This window comes from Saccostrea cucullata, unplaced genomic scaffold (genome assembly GCF_032062105.1).
Source record: "Saccostrea cucullata isolate Sc308-1 unplaced genomic scaffold, CSIRO_AGI_Scuc_v1 ctg1098, whole genome shotgun sequence".
Classification (NCBI taxonomy): domain Eukaryota; kingdom Metazoa; phylum Mollusca; class Bivalvia; order Ostreida; family Ostreidae; genus Saccostrea; species Saccostrea cuccullata.
The window spans coordinates 15,827-37,180 of NW_026922818.1; the positions used below are offsets into that span (position 1 = coordinate 15,827).

General features: G+C 33.3%; 1 protein-coding gene across 1 annotated transcript in view; it reads right to left on the minus strand.

Moving 5' to 3' along the window:
• Window positions 1-371: 371 nt before the first annotated feature.
• LOC134262548 (SURP and G-patch domain-containing protein 1-like) overlaps window positions 372-21,354 on the minus strand; it is a 168,173-nt gene continuing 147,190 nt past the window's right edge. The window contains exons 11-12 of the mRNA XM_062744945.1: window positions 12,068-12,197; window positions 372-5,724 (exon numbers count right to left, since the gene is read on the minus strand). Of these exons, the coding sequence (XP_062600929.1) occupies window positions 5,698-5,724; window positions 12,068-12,197 (157 nt within the window). The 3' untranslated portion in view covers window positions 372-5,697. The remainder of the gene's footprint in view (window positions 5,725-12,067; window positions 12,198-21,354) is intronic.

Sequence of the window (21,354 nt, forward strand, 5' to 3'; positions counted from 1 at the left end):
TAATGTAGCTTATGGTTGTACTGTATAAGACTATCAGATAGTGAACTTTGATTTGTTATCAAAAGGATTGATTTTCTCGTCTAAATTAATTGTAAACAAATATAATAGGGGACACCTGCTATTTCTGTAAGTGTCTTTCACTGGGGGTGGGGGAACTTTTTTGTATATACTTAAGCAACAGGAGGGGTTAGATAAGAATCAATTAGTATATCAAACTCTTAAATAATTTTCTTTGCATAAGCATAAAAAAAATTCTACATCAGTCTTTTTAAAACCTTTCAATTTTGCTGAATTAGCTATGATTTATCAAATTTTGGAGCTTTTTTCCTTATTCTGGGTAGAATCCACCCCTATGAAAAAATTGACACAGATGAGACTTTATATCATTTTATTAACATCAAAAAACAAAATCATGTGATTTTATAAATATTATATTCATTACAGTCACAACTGTATCCAGATCTCATCACAGGAATGAAGTTTTTCACTCTCTGGAACAGTGCTTGCAGCAGGAAGGGGTCATTCATTAAGATGGTCACAGTTTCCCAGACACTGAAGTGACAGGCCTCAAATTTCACACATGTATATTGGTAAGTACAAGGTCTTTGAAAATTACAAAATTGACTAATTCTGGGATAGGTAAATATGTAAGTACCAATGCACCGGAAGTTTACATCATTTCCTGGTTGAACAAGATATACATAAAACGTCAGTTTACAGGAAAAAGAGTACCAATGCACCGAAAGTTTGACATCATTTCCTGGTTGAACAAGATGAAGCAGAGTACTAAATGGGTAGGCTTTACCTGATTGGCTGAATTCAGGTGTGTAAATATTTTCATTTTAAAATAAAAATATTAATATTTGAAATAAGTGATGGAATGTAGGAATATTACAGAAAATATAAATATCAGGGGAGATTGTAGAAAAGGGGACTGATATTTTTGGCAGGGTATCATTTACTGCCGATCGCTGTAAGTTCTAAATAACTGCAAATTTGACCTATAAACGTTGCGGCATGGTATTTTTTTTTTTTCATGTTTTTAATAAGTGCTTAGAACGAACTTTCAAATGATATCAGGAATTAGTAAATAACTGGGAGGGCATAAGGTTTGTATAGAGTTCTATGGGAAATTAATTGGTACTCTTTTCCCTATTGAAGCAACCCAAATAAGCGGAAGTGAGCATTGTCAAGTCGTACATAAAATTTCAGGGTTAGGAGGTAGTAAAAATGCTATATTTTAAGAAATATTCTATTGATAAATTTGAAAATGAATAGGCTTCATCCTTTTATAGTGCCACATAAGTATTTAAAGGCTGAGAGTGGTTAATGAAAAGGTTCTCTGTAAATCTTGCCCACAAGCTGTAATGGACACACTAACACATACACATACGCACATTCACGATGCTATATCCCCTCCGTATCTAGTTGCGAGAGGGGATAATTAAAATACATGAAATATTAATCTTCTACTCAATATGTATCAGGTGACAAAGTTTGATATTATTTCTAGGGCTAATAGTATTAAAGTTATGAATTGGACACAATAAAGCTAAAAGACGGATGGACGGACATGAACACTACATGTATAACATAATACGTCCCGTCTGAAGATGGGCATATAAAAACCACATAGATATTGTCGGTACAATCAGAAATTCAAGCATCTTTTAAAAATATTTCTCTTTTGAGCTTTCAGAATTTTTTTTTCTTCAAAATTTATAACATGTTCACAACTTGTGTACAAGTTGACTTCAGTGTGGAATAAAATATTATTAGCTTAATGAGGCTGAGTCTAATTCGAGTGTGTTTGAAACTGTGCAGCTTTTTATTTTCATGCAGTCATAAGTGCGACAGTACACCTTTCCAAAATATTGTAATTTGATATAAAATTAACATTATCTGTAAAGCCTTCTGGTCTGAAAATGTGATTTTACGACAATTATTAGAAAAAAACGCTGAAATGGCTCTAACGACGTCACTGTTTTCCAATTTTGTAAGCAATGCATGACACTGATGAATGACTCACGACTCGCTTATATGTTCGTAGACGTCCATGGATATTATACTAATAACTGATGACAGAACATCAAAAGAAACATACTAGCAATCTAAATATTGCTATTTTTTAACCAAAAAAAATTATCTGCGCCGATAATTCATCAGCACAGATATGTATTTATACTGCAATATGGCTATTTTAGAGGTATTATTCATCAAAAAAATAAACTTTGTAATTAATAGTCATTCTCTGTAACCACTTAAACTTCGTTGCCACGCATGGTCACCGATTTTGATGAAACTTCACCCAAGCTTAGAACTTGACACCAGAAACAAATATCAAACAAAATTTCGTTGCTATGTGTCTCGGTTGCTATGGCTACAGCCGAAAAAGTTTGAAAAATCGAGATTTTCAGCTACTTTAAATCTTGACTGTGGCTTAATAAAAACTAGAAAAAGCAAACAAACCATTCTCACAAAAACATGACACCTTGATGTCACTTATATTGTAAAGAAACTGTTTAGAATATATCTCTAAATAAGTGGTAACCAAGGGTACATTTGGAATACAATTAAGATGCTGAAATATGCTGAAAAACACTCCGTATTCACTAATGGTAGGTGTTACATGCTCAAACTCAATCAGCAACTTAAGAAAAACAATGAAAATGTTTGACCTTAACTATATAAGTATAAGCAATATTATTCTATGAATAACTTTTATGGTTACCATGGTAACACAGTGTAACCATGCAAAACCAGTAACTAAGATTGGGTTAATGCTACTGTCTTCAGGAAAAACATGAAAATTCAAGACTGGCAAATATGCATCTTTAGGACCTTGCAACACCAAAACCATAAGAAAAATTGGGTATAATTGCTACTTTGCAGTGTTACCATGGAAACAAAGTACCAGTGCTTAAAAGTGAATTATTTTTCGCTGCATTAAGAATTAAATTGCCATTTAATCAAGAAACAAATTAAAGGACTCACTCAGCTTGAATAGTACTTATCTGTTAGAACTGAAGTTGAATATCATATATTGATAAAATTTGATGAAGAAAACAACACTGTTGCTATGGTTACCAAGAAGGGAAAATGTTCGATTTTGTGAACTTTATATCAATATTAAACCCTGTGTGCCAACTTCTTGCATCCACTTAGAGATTGGATGATAGTCAAAATTAAAAGTCAGGTTAGCTGTTAATAAATATCAATCATAAAAGTTTTGGGTATCTACATTTAAGGGTACGTATCCAAGGAAAGAAAATATTTTTCAGGTTTTTAAGCATGTATTTTCTGCTTATTTCCATAGCAACGCTCTATTTAAAGAATCTAATCTGAATTTTTTCAAATGGGAAAACTAGGAGCACACCAACATCTTTAAAAATTGATCATTAGTTGTGAGGAAATGTGCTTTTTTAAAAGATAGGATCAGATTTAAACATACAGAGTGTTACTTTGAAGGCTCTCTGTGGTATAAAAACCTTGGCAACCATTGCCAACCAAAATGAAATACCATATGTTGTTCTTGGTATATGTTCCAAGGCTCTTTTTTCTATTATTTGGTCACATTTCATCCCATAACTGCTTTTTATTTTAACGTGTATGACTTTATAAAATTCAATGAATATTTTTTTTACTTTTGAATACTTTGTTACCATAGTAACATATGTAATAGTTGATTTACCAAACATGTTTATCATGCATTTGAGACATCTGACCTTCAACGTTTGGAAACAGTCATTGCCAATTGTTTGCTTTGCCGCAAATGTTAACTATGAGGCTCAAAACATGTTAAAAAATGCCATTTTTCGTACTTTAAGACATGTTGCCATGGTAACTATAAAACATAGCAACCAATTTTTGCCTGATTTCAGTTTAGGGTATCAATAACTTTTATCATAGAGAGTTTGGAGAAATTCTGAGACTAAGCGTGCCACAGCTCCTATATAAAATTTCAAATCATTACAGAGAATGGCTCTTAAGACCTAGATCAACCAAAATGGTAAACTTTTTTGAAATTCCACAATTTGGTGACTTTTTACAATAACTTTCATATACTTGACTGAAAAAGAAATCTCTAAGGACAGAAATACAAAGAATATGGGAAAAATGTGATAATTTGGCACTATTCCAACAAATTCCCATAGGATCCAATAGTAAAATTTGACAATTTTTTAGATGGCCCCTAAGAAATTGGGGTGGTAAACATTTGATTTTTCAATCTTAAAACAATAAATATAACAGTAAATATTAACTAACGAAAAACTATCAAAATCCCTAAGGTAAAAATAATTAGACTCGGCCTCGTTAAATCATGTTAAACTCAATTCTTATTGTAAAATACTTGAAAAGATACATATCTTCTTATTTGTACCAGAAATTCATGTTATGAACTCGGTAATGAGCCAATTAATAAATATCAAGTAAAAAAACTTTATACTTACACAATACAGTGTCACATTATCTCTTAAATAAGTAAGTAAAATAAGAAATCTGTTGAAACATGTAGGATATATTGACAGCTTACCATCACTTTTCTGGCCTTTACCCACAGGCCTTTGGATCGCTTAAAAAAATTTGTGTGTAAAAAAAGATATGTTTTTTTAACACCTCAGTTTTTTTTCTAAGCGATCTAAAGGCCTGCACCTTTGCCCAATAGAGATAAAAGACTGCCCAAAACTACCATTTACTGATTAAGAAGGAAATCAATAACTGACATGCAATTATTAAAAGTGTTCAATCATTGTTTTCAAAACTATAAGTCACCAGTGCCTATGGATCAAATGACCCACATGATTAAGACTGAGGCCAATAATAAAAATTGATTTGTTAAATGTATTCTGACCCATCTGTCAAAATCCTTCCTACCCAATATTTTTCTTTAGCACATTTAACTTTTATTTTTTCTTTAGTTTTCATAAAAGTTGTTTAAATTAGAAGCTATATAAAGTATGTAATTTCTCAGGGTATACTTTTCGATTGAAAGTTTTAGAAGCAATAATCCTGTACGAAGCACTTCGGGATTCACTTCCAGTTAAGTGGCATGGAGTCCAGGATGAGCTGTCAAAGTGGAAAAAGGGCCATGCATGGCCCGAAGTTGTCAAGCAGATTGGATTTTTTAACTTGAATAGGTAGCACAAACACTCCAGATACTGAATTAGTCACGAAATTTTTCTGGCCAAACCCAGATCTATTTGTTTAGGTGGGTCCCTCTAAAACACATTGCCATCTTGGCATTTTTTTACTTGAGGGTGGGAAATTTTTTTCCAGAGTTTTTCTTTTGACGACAAAAACTTCAGGCTCCTGTGAAAAAATTTATTATATCTAATTTTTTTATTTTTCTATCAGACCTGAAATTTTCATGAAAACTGAACGAGCCGTTCTCAAGAACCCCACGTGCACAAAATAGAAAAAAAATACTATAATAATAATAAAAATAATAATATAATAGTGGAAAAGAAACCTAACAATAACACTAAGATCTTCTGCTGAAGATGCAAGACCTTAATGATAATAACTACCTAATACAGACATTGAAAAAGTGGGCTGGGATACATCAAACAAAAATATTTTTAATGATGTCTGTCTGTTATTCACTCCTGGACTTTCATATACACATATCTATTAATCTTTGTATTTACACAAAAGATGGCACTCTCTTCATATAGCCAACATGATGTTACTTTCATATCAATAGTAAGGTCTCCTTGGATTATTCTGAAATAGATTAAGAAAATAGTTTTTAAATAAGTTATAGATACACACCATATTTTTGAGGCATATAATACAGAGAACTGATGAAAGCTTTGAGGATTGTAGATTTTTGGATTAAAAAGGATTTTCAAACTAGAATGCCAATCCAAAGTTTTCTCAACTGTCTGTGCCAAACTGTACCTGCCCAGATCATGCTGCATATATTTCCAACCTTGCCAGTTAATGTTTTATGACCCTATTTCTCTTTGAAAACATGCAGAACTGTATGAATTAAGTTCTTAACGAGGCCAAGTCTAATTCGAGTGCGCATGACTTTTGCGCAGCTTTTTAATTTCATGCAGTCATATCTGAGACAGTGCATCTTCCACAAATATTGTGATTTCAATATAAAATTCACATTTTTTGTCACGCCTACTGGTCTGAAAATGTGATTTTACGACAATAATTTGAAAAAAAATGCTTAAATTTCTAACGACATCACTGTTTTCTGATTATGTAAGCAATGCACGACGCTGAAGAATGACACGATTCGCTTATATGTTAGCAGAAGTCCATGGATATTATACTAAAAACAGTTAACAGAACATCAGAGGAAGCATACTAGCAATCTAAATATTGCTTTTTTTTTAACCAAAAAAATTATATGCGCCGATAATTCATCTGCACCGATATGTATTTATACCACAATATGGCAATTTTAGAGGTACTGGCATCGAAAAAATAAACTTTGTAATTAAGACCTAGATCAACCAAAATGGTCAACTTTTTTGAAATTTCACAATTTGGTGACTTTTTACAATAACTTTCATATACTTGACTGAAGAAGAAATCTCTAGGGCAGAAATACAAAACATATGGGAAAAATGTGATTTTGACACTTTTCCAACAAAGAATCTGGGGGAATTAGGTGAGTCATATGCCTACGCAAGGGCAGGTAAAATATTGAATTTAAAAATTCTTACAAATTCCACTTTTTGTTAAATTTGAGAATCATTTATAATCCTATGCATACAGCAAACATAAAACCTGAATCAAATGACATAGAATTTGATTGTAATTAACCCACCAAAATGGTAACACACTTTAGTAACCGTAAAAATGATAGAAAATGAATGATAAATCTGTGTTTTTTATATAGAGTGGGTCTTCGTACCATTTTTTTGTAAACAAATATTGAAAGGGTATGGAAGGATGTAAAACTTTGGTCGGCCATTATGACCCCACCCTACCCCCGGGGGTCATGATTTGAACAAACTTGAATCTACACTACCTGAGAATGCTTCCATATAAATATGATCAATTATGGCTTTTCTATTCTTGAGAAGAAAATTTTTAAAGAATTTTCCCATATATTCTATGTAAAACTTTGGTCGGCGATTGTGGCCCCGCCCTACCCCCGGGGGTCATGATTTGAACAAACTTGAATCTTAACTACCTGAGGATGCTTCCATATAAATATGATCAATTATATATAATTATGGCTTTGTTATTCTTGAGAAGAAGATTTTTAAAGAATTTTCCTATATATTTCTATGTAAAACTTTGGTCGGCCATTGTGGCCCCGCCCTACCCCCAGGGGTCATGATTTGAACAAACTTGAATCTACACTACCTGAGGATGCTTCCATATAAATATGATCACTTATGGCTGTGTTATTCTTGAGAAGAAGATTTTTAAAGAATTTTCCTCTATATTTCTATGTAAAACTTTGGTCGGCCATTGTGGCCCCCCCCTACCCCCGGGGGTCATGATTTGAACAAACTTGAATCTACACTACCTAAGGATGCTTCCATATAAATATGATCAATTATGGCTTTGTTATTCTTGAGAAGAAGATTTTTAAAAAAATATCCTATATATTTCTATGTAAAACTTTGGTCGGCCATTGTGGCCCCACCCTACCCCCAGGGGTCATGATTTGAACAAACTTGAATCTACACTACCTGAAAATGCTTCCATAAAAATATGATCAATTATGGCTTTGTTATTCTTGAGAAGAAGATTTTTAAAGAATTTTCCTTTATATTTCTATGTAAAACTTTGGTCGGCCATTGTGGCCCCGCCCTACCCCCGGGGGTCATCATTTGAACAAACTTGAATCTACACTACCTAATGATGCTTCCATATAAATATGATCACTTATGGCTTTGTTATTCTTGAGAAGAAGATTTTTAAAGAATTTTCCTCTATATTTCTATGTAAAACTTTGGTCGGCCATTGTGGCCCCGCCCTACCCCCGGGGGTCATGATTTGAACAAACTTGAATCTACACTACCTGAGGATCTTTCCCTATTTCCCTATAAGTTTCATCTTTCCTGGCACAGTGGTTCTGGAGAAGAAGATTTTTAAAACATACCACCAAATTTTCATTAATTCCCAATTATCTCCCCTTGAATGAGGGCGTGGCCCTTTATTTGAACAAACTTGAATCCCCTTTACCTAAGGATGCTTTGTGGAAAGTTTGGTTGAAATTGGCCCAGTGGTTCTTGAGAAGAAGTCGAAAATGTGAAAAGTTTACAGACAGACGGACAGCTAGACAGACAGACGGACACCGGACAAAATGTGATCAGAAAAGCTCACTTGAGCCTTCGGCTCAGGTGAGCTAAAAAGTTAGTTTTCCTACTTAAATTTCGGAACATATTCTCAAAAACTCTTAAGTCCAATTGTGTGCTTGCTATACATATAGAACTGTTTGTTATTTAAAGGGTAATGTATATGCGACTTCGTGGCTCAGTGGTCATAGCGGCAGTGTTGAAGCAGCCAGTTATTTGTCACGAGTGTTCGAATCACGATTTTTTAAGTTCAGGTTGAAATTTATAGATAAAATTTTAAAATATTTTTTCACTAAAAACAAAGTGAAAAAATAAGATAATTTTTTTACGGTCAATTGCTATATATTTCCAATAATAAACAAGTTTTCAAGATATATAACATTTTGAATGCATTCAGTTCAAGACTACTTTGCACAATTGAAATGTAAACAATCATGGGTAGACCAGCACGGTATGGCTGTTCCGTATACAAAAACAGTTACTTTAAAATATATTTTATTCATAAAGAAATGGATTGAACTGCAGGCATAAATGCCTATGATCGTTCTCTCTTAACAAAAACAGTTAAAAGGAAAGGTAAAGCACACCATCCCCCAACCTCTGAAAACATATTCGATAGAACAATTAACACGCAGTATGAAAAGCACCACATGTTGAAAATACTGTAACGATAACAGCAAGGTTTAAAAATGTAGATATTGTCATTTGGACAATGCTGTACAAAGTATAAATGTTTAGGTAAATCGTACGACTATTCTGATATGCTTACAGAGCGACAAAATCTGTGTGGGCATATGACTCGCCTAATCCCCCCAGATTCTTTCCATAGGGTCCAATGGTAAAATTTGACCACTTTTGAGATGGCCCCCTAAGAAATCGGTGTGGTAAACATTCAATTTTTTAATCTTAAAACAATAAATATAACAGTAAAAATTAATTGACAAAAAATTATCAAAATCCCTACGGTAGAAATAATTGGACTCGGCCTCGTTAAAAATAATAATTCACTGTACATCGATGACCCAAAATGCAAGTAACAAAATTTGATGATTCTACACCAATTAGTTTCAATTGACATATTCTGAGGACACATATGCACCAGCAAACAAAGAGTGATGATTCTAAGCCAATTAGTATCTGAAAATATTATACCCAGTATATATAATAGACCAAAGGCTCTGATGAGACTGTAGCTCTACTGGTTTTTTTAGCTCTTCTGAGCCAAAGGCTCAAAGAGCTAATGCTATGGCCATTTGTGCGTTGTGCGTAAACTTTTAAGAATATGGGCCATAACTCAAGAACCCCTTGGCCAATCAGTACCAAATTTGTCACTGGGTATCCTTGGCCCAAGGGCTACCATTTATGCTAAAATAAGGGTTGGGACCCTTAAACAAGGGGAGATAATCAGGAAAACAAAACCAAGGGGAGATAATCAGGAAAACAAAACCAAAAGTACTGGTTGCTAAAAAATCTTCTCCATAACCACCAGGCAGATTTTCACCAAACTTACATACAAGGATCAGGATATGTTGAAGATTAAAATTTGCACGGGGAATTACCCAGGTCCCGTGGTTTTTGAGAAGAAGAATTTTAAATATTTTCCCTATGTACATTGTATTCTTATGTTAAATTAGACACCCCATTGTGGCCCCATCCCACTCCCCGGGGGTCATGATTTGAACAAATTTGAATCTTTACTACAATAGGATGGTTCTACATGAGTTTCATCTTTCCTGGTCCCATGGTTTTTGAGAAGAAGAATGTTAAAGATTTTTTTTATGTATTCCTATTTTAAACTTTGATACCCCATTGTTGCCCCACCCTACCCCGGGGGTTATGATTTGAACAAACTTGAATCTTCCCTTCATGAGGATGCTTCCACATGAGTTTCATCTTTCCTGCCCCACTTTTTGAGAAGATTTTTAAAGAATTTCCCTTTGTATTCCTATGTTAAAATTTGATACCCCATTGTGGCCCCACCCTACCCCCGTGAGTCATGATTTGAACAAACATGAATTTACACTACATGAGGATGCTTCCACATGAGTTTCATCTTTCCTGGCCCACTGGTTTTTCTCAATTGAGAAGAAGATTTTTAAAAGAAACCATTAATTTATCAATATTTCATAATTATCTCCCCTTAGAGGAGTGTGTGGCCCTTCATTTGAACAAACTTGAATCCCCTTCTTTGTTTGGGGAGCATAATTAAATGTGAACTTGAAGAGAGCATTGCAATGAAATGTTAAACGATTTGCACAATTAACTAGAGGAGAATGAAAATGCCCTGTCTGAGGCCTACCAAATCAAGCAATATTTGTGGACACATTATATTTAAGTCCATTTTCTTCCAAAGATCTAGAGAGAAAATCCCCTTGAAATTGTGAATAATACACAAGAGAAATTTGGGTGAAAATTGAAAACACTGATGTTGTGGCCATTCACTGGTTCTCAGGATAGCCATGCAGATGAATACAAACCCATGCAAGTAAGTTAAGGCTAGGTAGAGGTATTTCTATGCAAATGAGCTAATAAAAACACATAATTTGTGTAATTTTTACACAGAGAAGGTTCAAGCTTATTTTCTTATACATACTAAGTTCACACAGCATTATAAATCAACTGCACATTATGACGTCACATTATGACGTCACTGATCTTTCCCATTCAAGGTAATATAGACATCAACAAAATAATGCCAGCACAAGGGCATATCCTATATAATTTTTAATAAATAAAGTAAAATTTAAAGAAGAATATTATAAAAATTAATAAAATTGCTGCACAAATCCTAGGCGCTTTTTTAATTTATAAAAATTTCAGGAAACTTACACTGGACAGTGAATTTTTACCCTGTTTCAACTTAAAACTTTTGAAATAGTAACTAAACAATTGCACTGTCGACGTTTGTGCAGCAATATCACAAATCCTTGTAATATTCTGCGTCTAATAATACCTCGTTTCTGAAGAACAAAGTTGAGTATGCCCTTGCGCCTAAGCCATTTTGTTGATGTTCCTTATAAACTTGTGTAGTACAGGACTATGACGTCATAATGTGCACTGGCTAGGGCATGTGGTGGGTACCAAGTTTATATGAGAAAACAAGTTTTAACTTTTTCTGTGCATTAAGTTCAGCCCTTATGCGTTTTAGTTAGTCAATTGTATAGAAACCTCTATACGTTGTCTTAACTTACTTGCGCATCATAGGAAAGCTTCACAATCAAAAATATGTCATGAACAAGAGGTCCATGGGCCAAACTGTTCACCTGAGTAACTTTGGCCATGTTGTTCTTCACCCAATTTTCTGATTGGAAGACCTATTTCGGCCCCAACCTACCCCCATGGGACATGACTTGGACAATTTCGAATCTACACAACCTCACAAGGTGTAAAGGTAGTTTAATTAAGTGTGGCCATTAGGCCACCATTAAGCTTCAGCTTAAAGTGGCTTAATGGTAGCTTAATGAAGTTTAGACATTAAGCACCTAGAAGCTGCAGCTTAATGGTGGCTTAAAGGAATTAACTTCTATAAGCCACCATTAAGTCACCATTATGCGATTGCTTAAAGGTGATATTTTGCTTTATGTTTTAACTGAAAGGTCTTGTTTCTTTCTGTGAATGTGTAAAGTTTACAGACAGTCGAACAGACAACAGGCAAAAAAAGTTTTCAGCTCAGGTGAGCTTAAAATAAAGAGGAAATGGCTCTTAAAATTTGTATGCAGATGAATAGAGAGACACCCCACCAATACATAAATTCTTTAGGTCTTTTACATAAAGTTTTGGTGAAAAATACTTGCCAGAGGGTTTGGTCTAAATCTATATGCCAGCATCATCCTCTTCCTGTAGGCATCAAATTCATCATCATCTTTCTCAAGGACTGCTGGTCTTTCCATCCCAATGCCTCTACCATCCACTGAAACCGAACCTCTGTAAAATACACAAAACCATCAAAGAAAGGAAATATAGAATAAGAGGCCCATGGGCCACAATGCTCATCTGTATCACTCTAATCCACTCCTCTTCATTAGAAAAAAAAACCCAACAAACAAACAAGAGGCCTATGGGCCACATTGCTCACCTGACACAACACAAATCACTCAGTATTGAAAAGTTTAGGGAAGGTGATAGGGACTTGAATTTTATATTACTTGAAGATGCCACCATATTAACATAGCATATTCATGTATAACTTCACCATTCTTGAAAACAAATTTTTTAAAGATATTTTCCTATATACCACTTTAAAACCAGAAGTCTCTGTCAAGACTGAAGCTCTATTGGTTTTTACTTTAAGGTATGTCACTCATCCGCTTTTTAGAAAAGTTCACGCAGAGTCGCTTTCTTCCAAATTATTTATTATAATTCAATTTCTATAACATGTTTAAATTCAACAATGTCAATTGTTCAACATTCAATGTAAAAAGTGCTCAAAAATCCACAAAGAAGCAAGATTTATGAGGGACTATTTCTTGCAGTGGAAGGATATTTAGCAGAAAATTCTGCATATCTGCACCTTTATTAAAGAAGAAAGTACGATATTAGCAAAAATCTGCCCAGTCCCAAAATCTAATGAAATTGTTCTTGAAACATGTCTAGAGTGACCACTTCCTAAGTCATTTTAATTTTTGTTTTTATCTTAAACCATTTCTCCAAGAGAGCTCTTTAAATATAGGTAGTTTTCGTAAGAAAATAACGCTATGACGTTATGACGTCAACTTGACGTTATCGGATTTCAATGGTTTAAGCCCGAAAAAAAATTGAACTGAAAAAAAAGCTACAGCTTACTCTTCTGTCCCCTTTGTGAGCTATTCTTAAAATGTGGAGCGAGTTTAATTTTCGCTAAATTTAAAAATTAATTTTCTTTACTGGAAATATTGTTGGTCATTGATTTTGCTACTTTTTCTGAGAAAACGATTCATCAAGAAAGTCAATAAACATAATTTATAGCTTGGAAGTCCATTATTCCAATTTTTTGCTCACAATTAAATCTTAAAATTCTAAATGAACGATATAGCTTTCTTTTATTCACTTCAGAGCTGTGGAAAACTTTTTCAGATAGTCGGTCATTCGGACCGGCAAGAAGACAAAATATGCCGGTCCGAAGTGATTTTTGCCGGTCCGAAATAGTAAGTTGCAAAATTAAAAAGAAAAGCATTACATTTATTTTCTTAAGTACACTTTACTTAATAAAACAATTCAAAAAGTCTCCATTTCCAGGTCCATCCTCCTCCGTTTTCGTTTTTTGCATTTATAACAATACTAGATTTCATCACTTTTAGCAGGTAACAATGAATGATAATTCTGCAAAGTAAACGTAATTTTTTTTTAAACATTAATGCATTTGGGAATTATATTTTGCCTCGAAAATGAGTCCAAGAAACTCTGTGCATCGATAATAAAGATACCAACATCAAGAACATGATCGATGAAAAAAAACGAAATCGGGGACAGTCGGAACGACGGAAGAACTATAGGTTTACCGCTTTACTCAACCGTGTTTGAATTTTTTCTGTCAAAATGTTTCACATACCCAGCTATATAGCCTGTCTTATCTAGTTAATTTTTTTAATGTTTTTTACGTAATTATGTGCCATTGGTAAATTAAAAGGTCATGCGAAACTATGCTGGTTTCTCTTTCATTTCCTATAGCCTCGATCTTGTGCAAAGAAAAAGTATTACGCAATCGTTTATAAGGTACGATAACTAAGCTGGGAAGTGTGCCGATGATAGGCCTAAATCAAAATGGAAAATCTAAAACCTTTAACAAAGAAAGAGGTCGGTCATTTGGGCCGACATCAATAGCATTTTTACCGGTCACAGGCATTTTTTGCCGGTCTTGCCGGCATGACCGGCAGTTTTCCACAGCTCTGCACTTTGTTTTTTTTTTTTTTGTGTGTGTGTGTGTGTGTACAGTGTAAGCTTGTAAATAGAAAATAAACACGAGGACATACATCATACATGTATAAATTAACTGCATACGACATTATTCATGCATTATTAGGCCAGCATTTTTTTATTTTTAGGTTTACAAACCCGCCGCTCAAGTTTTTGAATTTTCAGAAAAAAAATAAAATTAAGAAAAACAGAATTTTTTCTTTCCGATGTCAAATTTGAGTCGGGATCGCGATTTCAAATTTACAAACTCGTACTTCCGGTTTCAAAAAATGCATGATGGCGGGTATCGAAGGTAGAATTGTCAAGTCCATAGCAGCACTAAACCTTGGTTTAATGTAAATATTTATCGATAGGAGTGCCATTCAAAACGTCTCACTCATTCAGGGAACAAATAAAGTGCTGACAACTTTGTTGCACAATGACATGTTGGTGAGATAATGTATCCGTATTCAAAAGTATCTGTCATCTGTCTGTAAATTAATTTCCTCCCACAGGTTTAAAACTGCCCATGGTAGCTCTTGTCAGAGACATTGTTTAAGTTTCTGTTATAGCTTTCAGTCTTAGCATCATTCTTCAGAAAGGGGTTGCTTATGCATCAGATGTAATGAATAAAACTATGGGAGAGATTAAGTCCATTTGATGAAGAAATAAACAATTATAATTTTGCCTAAAGAAACAAAATATTTCAAATATTTAAAAACAAGTATATACAAAATTACAAATATATACAGGCAGGTAGTATCTTTTGTGGCAGCCAGAAAAATTATTTTACACTTAATTGAAAAAAATTCCATCCTACTCCCCAATACTCCCTTTCTGTTTTAAGAAAGGAATTATTATTTTAGGTCTGAAGTATATTTAGAACAATTTCAACACATTCATCTAATACATATTAAAAAATTATATTTAATATGAAGATATATATGTGTATATTGAAAGAGTTTAAAAAAATCTTTTCTTTTTTTTTAAAATCTGTATTTTGTCCAACATCACAAGATTTATCATTTAAATCACTGGCCCCAAATGGTAAACAATTAAGGGTTCTATTTTCCCCTTTGTAACCCTTATGTGTCCAGTGGCAAGGAGCCTGTTAGAAGAGCATTAAAAAAGAAGCAAAAATTAATATAGAAAAAGTCGATAATGTATCCAAGAAAAATAATTTTTTTTTTTTTTTATTTCCTCCTCCTACGGGACTTTTTCATTCTGATGTTCGTAAACCTAAAAATAAAAAAATGCTGGCCTTATGATGGTTCTGAAAGAAGACGGCTATCTTAATTTGATTTTTGTTGATAACATGTATATTTAACCTAAGACAATTTTCAGTTTCGGCTTTTTCTTTATGAGAATATACATGTATACGTGAACGTCTTTTTTTTTTAATAATTAGCATTGAAAATCCCCCTTCTGACAAGTCGCGTGAAATCATCAGTTAATCCACCCTTACAATAGGATTTTCAGCATTATTGAATCATGGTTAGTAATATCCCCACCTCCGACCTCCCCTTTTTCTTGGATCACACGTAATGCACATTCTTTAATTGCAGACTGATCTGCCATCATGTTTACTAAATGCAAATACATCTAACCTTGGTATTTTTAATAACTTGCATTTAAGGTAGGTCACTCGTCAGCTTTTTAGAAAAGTTCACGCAGAACCTCTTACTTCAAAATTATTTATCAAAATTCAATTTTTATAACATATTTAATTTCAACAATGTTAATGTTTTAACATTCAACAAAAAAAAAATGCTCAAAAAGCTACAAAGAAGCAAGATTTATGAAAGACTACTTTTTGTGGTGGAAGGATATTTAGCAGATAATTCTGCAAATCTGCACATTTATTAAATTTAATATCTTGGACTTTTAGCCTCACATACTTTTACTCGGGGAATATTTTTCATTATGATATTGCTAGGAATATTTAATATTGGTCTTAATTTATATTTTTAGAACAAGTTTTACACCTTCCCTCAACAAACTTTGCCAAAAAATGAAGATATGTCAAATAAGTCAATATAAAATTAACACCATTTTTTGCCTAAAAATCAAATATTTTGACCAATATTTCAAAATTAACATCACTGATCCCAACTTTTTCTTTCATTATTTTAAAGTACTCGATACTTGTGACTGATCAGCACTTACGTCGTAAAAAGCTTGATTTAAGAAATTGTTTTATTGCTTATTTAGTGTTTTAATACCCCAAAATATGTTACTTTTTAGTGCAAAAAGGTCACACAATAATTTACGCGCATTAATTTGCAAGATTTTTTCAATGATAAATATTATTCAAAATATTTTACGTAATATAAGATAATATGTTTTGCCATGGTTACATCTGATAAAATATCATAAAGATTTAAGTAATTAACCAAAAAGTTAAAATTTAAGTGCAAAAAGGTCAACTTCATTATACCGTCGATGAATAAGATGAACACTAACCCCCTATTTTCTCTGCGATTTTGAGTCATCTATATGAGTACTTATCCAAAATATACTTCTCAATAAATCCTTGATTTAATAAATTTCACGAGTTACATACCTTAATGTTTATTTCAGATCTTTGTTATGCTCCGAAATTCTGATAGTTGTTGTACACCTTGTACAGCAACTATAAGAATTTCGGAGCAACAAAGAGATCTGATTATAATCAGATTGCCCTTCATGGCAAATGGTGGCGTCTTCATATGAGTAAAAAATTTGCAAGAGGTTAAACATCTATATATTTCATTAATAATGTTCCACTGACATAACAATGTTTTAAAATTAAAATGCGAGATTTAGATTCTTCAGAGTTATACAGGCACTATGTAGCCACTTTCTTTTTCCAACAATAAATTTACTATTGAAAATGTTCATTGAAAGGCTGGGTAACACCCCCCCCCCCCAGCTTTTAATACTATGGTAAAGTGATATAAGGGAAATGTAGTATTGTATGCAATAAAAGTGGTACTGAAAGAAGTTGGCACCTGAAAAAAGTTGACCTCTAACCTACCCCCCCCCCTCCCCCCAGCCCCCGAAATAGGATTTTTGAGTTTTAACAATGATTTTTTTGGGGGGGATTTAATAACTTTTCCAGGTAAAAAAAAAAAACATTTTCTCTGGCTGCCCCCCCCCCCCACTTTCAAAAACGATGCTACATGCCTGTTAAATAACACTTGTAAACCTCTTCTTCTATACTTCTGATTAGAAACATAACTTCACACGAAGAAGTTGTCTTTTTAATTTGATTTAATGGAGAATGTAAAGTCGAACTAAATTTTAAAGCTAAATATGGCGTATCTGAGCTAAAAAAAAATTACGAGGTTAAGTGTAGATTAAGATGATATTTGCTATCTATGTTCAAATTAAATTTTTTCATGAATTTGAACTGAAATATTCCCAAGTTTTTGTGGGTTTAATTGACTTTAAACTGTGTCTGATATTTTTTTTATTTGAGCCGGAAATAAATATGTAGGTTATTGTTTTCAATCTCGGATATCTATGAAACGCGATTGATTTAATAGCCATTCTCTGTAACCACTTTAACTTCGTTGCCACGCATGGTCACCGATTTTGATGAAACTTCACCCATGCTTAGTACTTGACACCAGAAACAAATATCAAACAAAATTTCGTTGCTATGTGTCTCGGTTGCTATGGCAACAGCCGGAAAAGTTTGAAAAATTGAGATTTTCAGCCACTTTAAATCTTGACTGTGGCTTAATAAAAACCAGAAAAAGCAAACAAACCATTCTCACAAAAACATGACACCTTGATGTCATTTATACTGTAAAGAAACTGTTAAGAATATATCTCTAAGTAAGTGGTAACCAAGGGTACATTTGGAATACATTTAAAATGCTGAAATATGCTGAACAAGAGGCCCATGGGCCACATCGCTCACCTGAGAAGCTTTGACCATTCTGTTCTTTACCAGATTTCACCTTTGTTATACATAATGCATCCCCACATTACCCCACTGATCATAATTTAGACATTTTGAAATCTACACTACCCCATGATCCTTCCATTGGCACATATGTTTCAGCTTTTTTGGCCCAGTGGTTCCTGAGAAGAAGATTTTCAAAGATTTTTCCTATATATTTCTATGTAAAACTTTGATTCCCTATAATGGCCCCGCCCTTCCCCTGGGGGTCATGATTCCTACAATTTAGAATTTACACTACCCCAGAATGCTTCCACATAAGTTTCAGCTTTTCTGGCCCAGTGGTTCTTGAGAAGAAGATTTTCAAAGATTTTTCCTATATATTTCTATATAAAACTTTGATTCCCCATTGTGGCCCCACCCTTCCCCCAGGTGTCATTATTTGAACAATTTAAAATCTACACTATATCAGGATGCTTCCACATAAGTTTCAGCTTTTCTGGCCTAGTGGTTCTTGAGAAGAAGATTTTCAAAGATTTTTCCTATATATTTCTATGTAAAACTTTGATACCCCATTGTGCCCCCCCCCCCTTCCCCTGGGGGTCATGATTTGAACAATTTGGAATCTACACTATACCAGGATGCTTCCATATAAGTTTCAGCTTTTCTGGCCCAGTGGTTCTTGAGAAGAAGATTTTCAAAGATTTTTCCTATATATTTCTATATAAAACTTTGATACCCCATTGTGGCCCCACCCTTCCCCCAGGTGTCATTATTTCAATTTAAAAAACTAACGATGCTTACGTGCCTGTTAAATTTTAGACTATATACTTGTAAACCTCTTCTTGCTTCCACTTACTTTTTCAGTGGTTCTTGAGAAGAAGATTCAAAGATTTTTCCTATATATTTCTATATAAAACTTTGATTCCCCAAGGTGTCATTAACTTCACACGAAGAAGTTGTCTTGAGAAGAAGATTTTCAAAGATTTTTCCTATATATTTCTATATAAAACTTTGATGCCCCATTGTGGCCCCGCCCTTCCCCCGGGGGTCATGATTTGAACAATTTAGAATCTAACTATACCAGGACTTCCACATAATTTTAAAGCTAAATATGGCCCAGTGGTTCTTGAGAAGAAGATTTTCAAAAAAAAACTTTTACGAGATTAAGTGTAGATTAAGAGCTTTACTGGCCCATATTTGTCCCTTCATTTTAACAATTTAAATTCCCCTTTACCCAAGGATGCTTTGTACCAAGTTTGGTCAAAATTGGCCCAGTGGTTGGAAAATGTGAAAATTTTTTCATGAGCCTTCGGCTCAGGTGAGCTAAAAACACTCCGTATTCACTAATGGTAGGTGTTACATGCTCAAACTCAATCAACGACTTAAGAAAAACATTGAAAATGTTTGACTTTAAGTATATAAGTATAAACAATATTATTCTATAGATAACTTTTATGGTTGCCATGGTAACAGAGTGTAACCATGCAAAACCAGTAACTAAGATTGGGTTAATGCTACTGTCTTAAGGAAAAACATGAAAATTTGGCAAATATGTAGGAACTTGCAACACCAAAACCATAAGAAAAATTGGGTATAATTGCTACTTTGCAGTGTTACCATGGAAACAAAGTACCAGTGCTTAAAAGTGAATTATTTTTCGCTGCATTAAGAATTAAATTGCCATTTAATCAAGAAACAAATTAAAGGACTCAGCTTGAATAGTACTTATCTGTTAGAACTGAAGTTGAATATCATTTATTGATAAAATTTGATGAATAAAACTACAATGTTGCTATGGTTACCAAGAAGGGAAAATGTTGATTATAAATATTAAACCCTGTGTAATTGCATCCACTTAGAGATTGGATGATTCGAAATTAAAAGTCAAGTTAGCTGTTAATAAATATATAAAGTAACAAGGAAAGAAAATATTTTTAGCTTTTAAAGCATATATTCTTTATTTCCATAGCAACGCTCTATTTTATTTTTTAGGCCAGCACATTTTTTCATTTAGTTAAGAAGAAATGTGCTTTTTCTTTAAGATAGGATCAGATTTAAACATACAGAGTGTTACTTTGAAGGCTCTCTGTCGTATAAAAACCTTGGCAACCATTGCCAACCAAAATGAAATATCATATTTTTTTTGTATATGTTTAAAGGCTCTTTTTTCTATTATTTGGTCACTTTTCATCCTATAAAAACTATAAAATTCAATGAATATTTTTTTTAACTTTTGAATACTTTGTTACCATAGTAGCGAATGTAATAGTAGATTTACCAAACATGGTTATCATGCATTTGAGACATCTGACTTTCAACTTTTGGAAACAGTCATTGCCAATTGTTTGCTTTGCCGCAAATGTTAACTATGGGACTCTAAACATGTTAAAAAATGCCATTTTTCGAACTTTAAGACATGTTGCCATGGTAACTATAAAACATAGCAACCAATTTTTGCCTGATTTCAGTTTAGGGTATCAATGACTTTTATCATAGAGAGTTCGGAGAAATTCTGAGACTATGCGTGCCACAGCTCCTATATAAAATTTCAAATCATTACAGAGAATGGCTCTTAAATTGTGTAATTTATAGGAATTCTAATCTTTATATAAAGTAACAAAATTTAGAAAGATCTTTTTTAATTTTATTTAGGCCAGCATTTTTTTATTTTTTGTTTTTGAATTTTCAGAAAAAAAATAAAATTAAGAAAAACAGAATTTTTTCCATGTCAAAGCAGCAAATTAAAGTACTTCCGGTTTTAAATGAACATGGCGGGTAATGAATATTAATATTAATCGATAGGAGTGCCATTCAAAACGTTTCACCCGTTCAGAGAACAATAAAATGCTGACGACTTTGTTGCAAAGTGACATGTTGGTAGATAATTATGTATCCGTATTCAAAAGTAACTGTCTGTAATTGTAAATTATTTTCCTCCCAAAGGTTTAAAACTGCCCATGGTAGCTATTGTCAGAGACATTGTTTAGGTTTCTGTCATAGCTTACAGTCTTAGCATCATTCTTCAGAAAAGGGTCGCTTATGCATTAGATTTGATGAATAAAACTATGGGAGAAGTTAAGTCCATTTGAGGAAGAAATAAACAATAGCCTAAAGAAATAAAATATTTCAACTATTTAAAAACAAGAATATACAATTATATACAGGCATGTAGTATTGTTTATGGCCAGAAAAATTATTTTACACTTAATTGAAAAAAATTCCACCCTACTCCTCAATACTCCTTGGGAATACTCCCTTTCTGTTTTATGAAAGGAATTATTACTTTTATAGGTCTCGAGTATATTAATATTTTAGAAT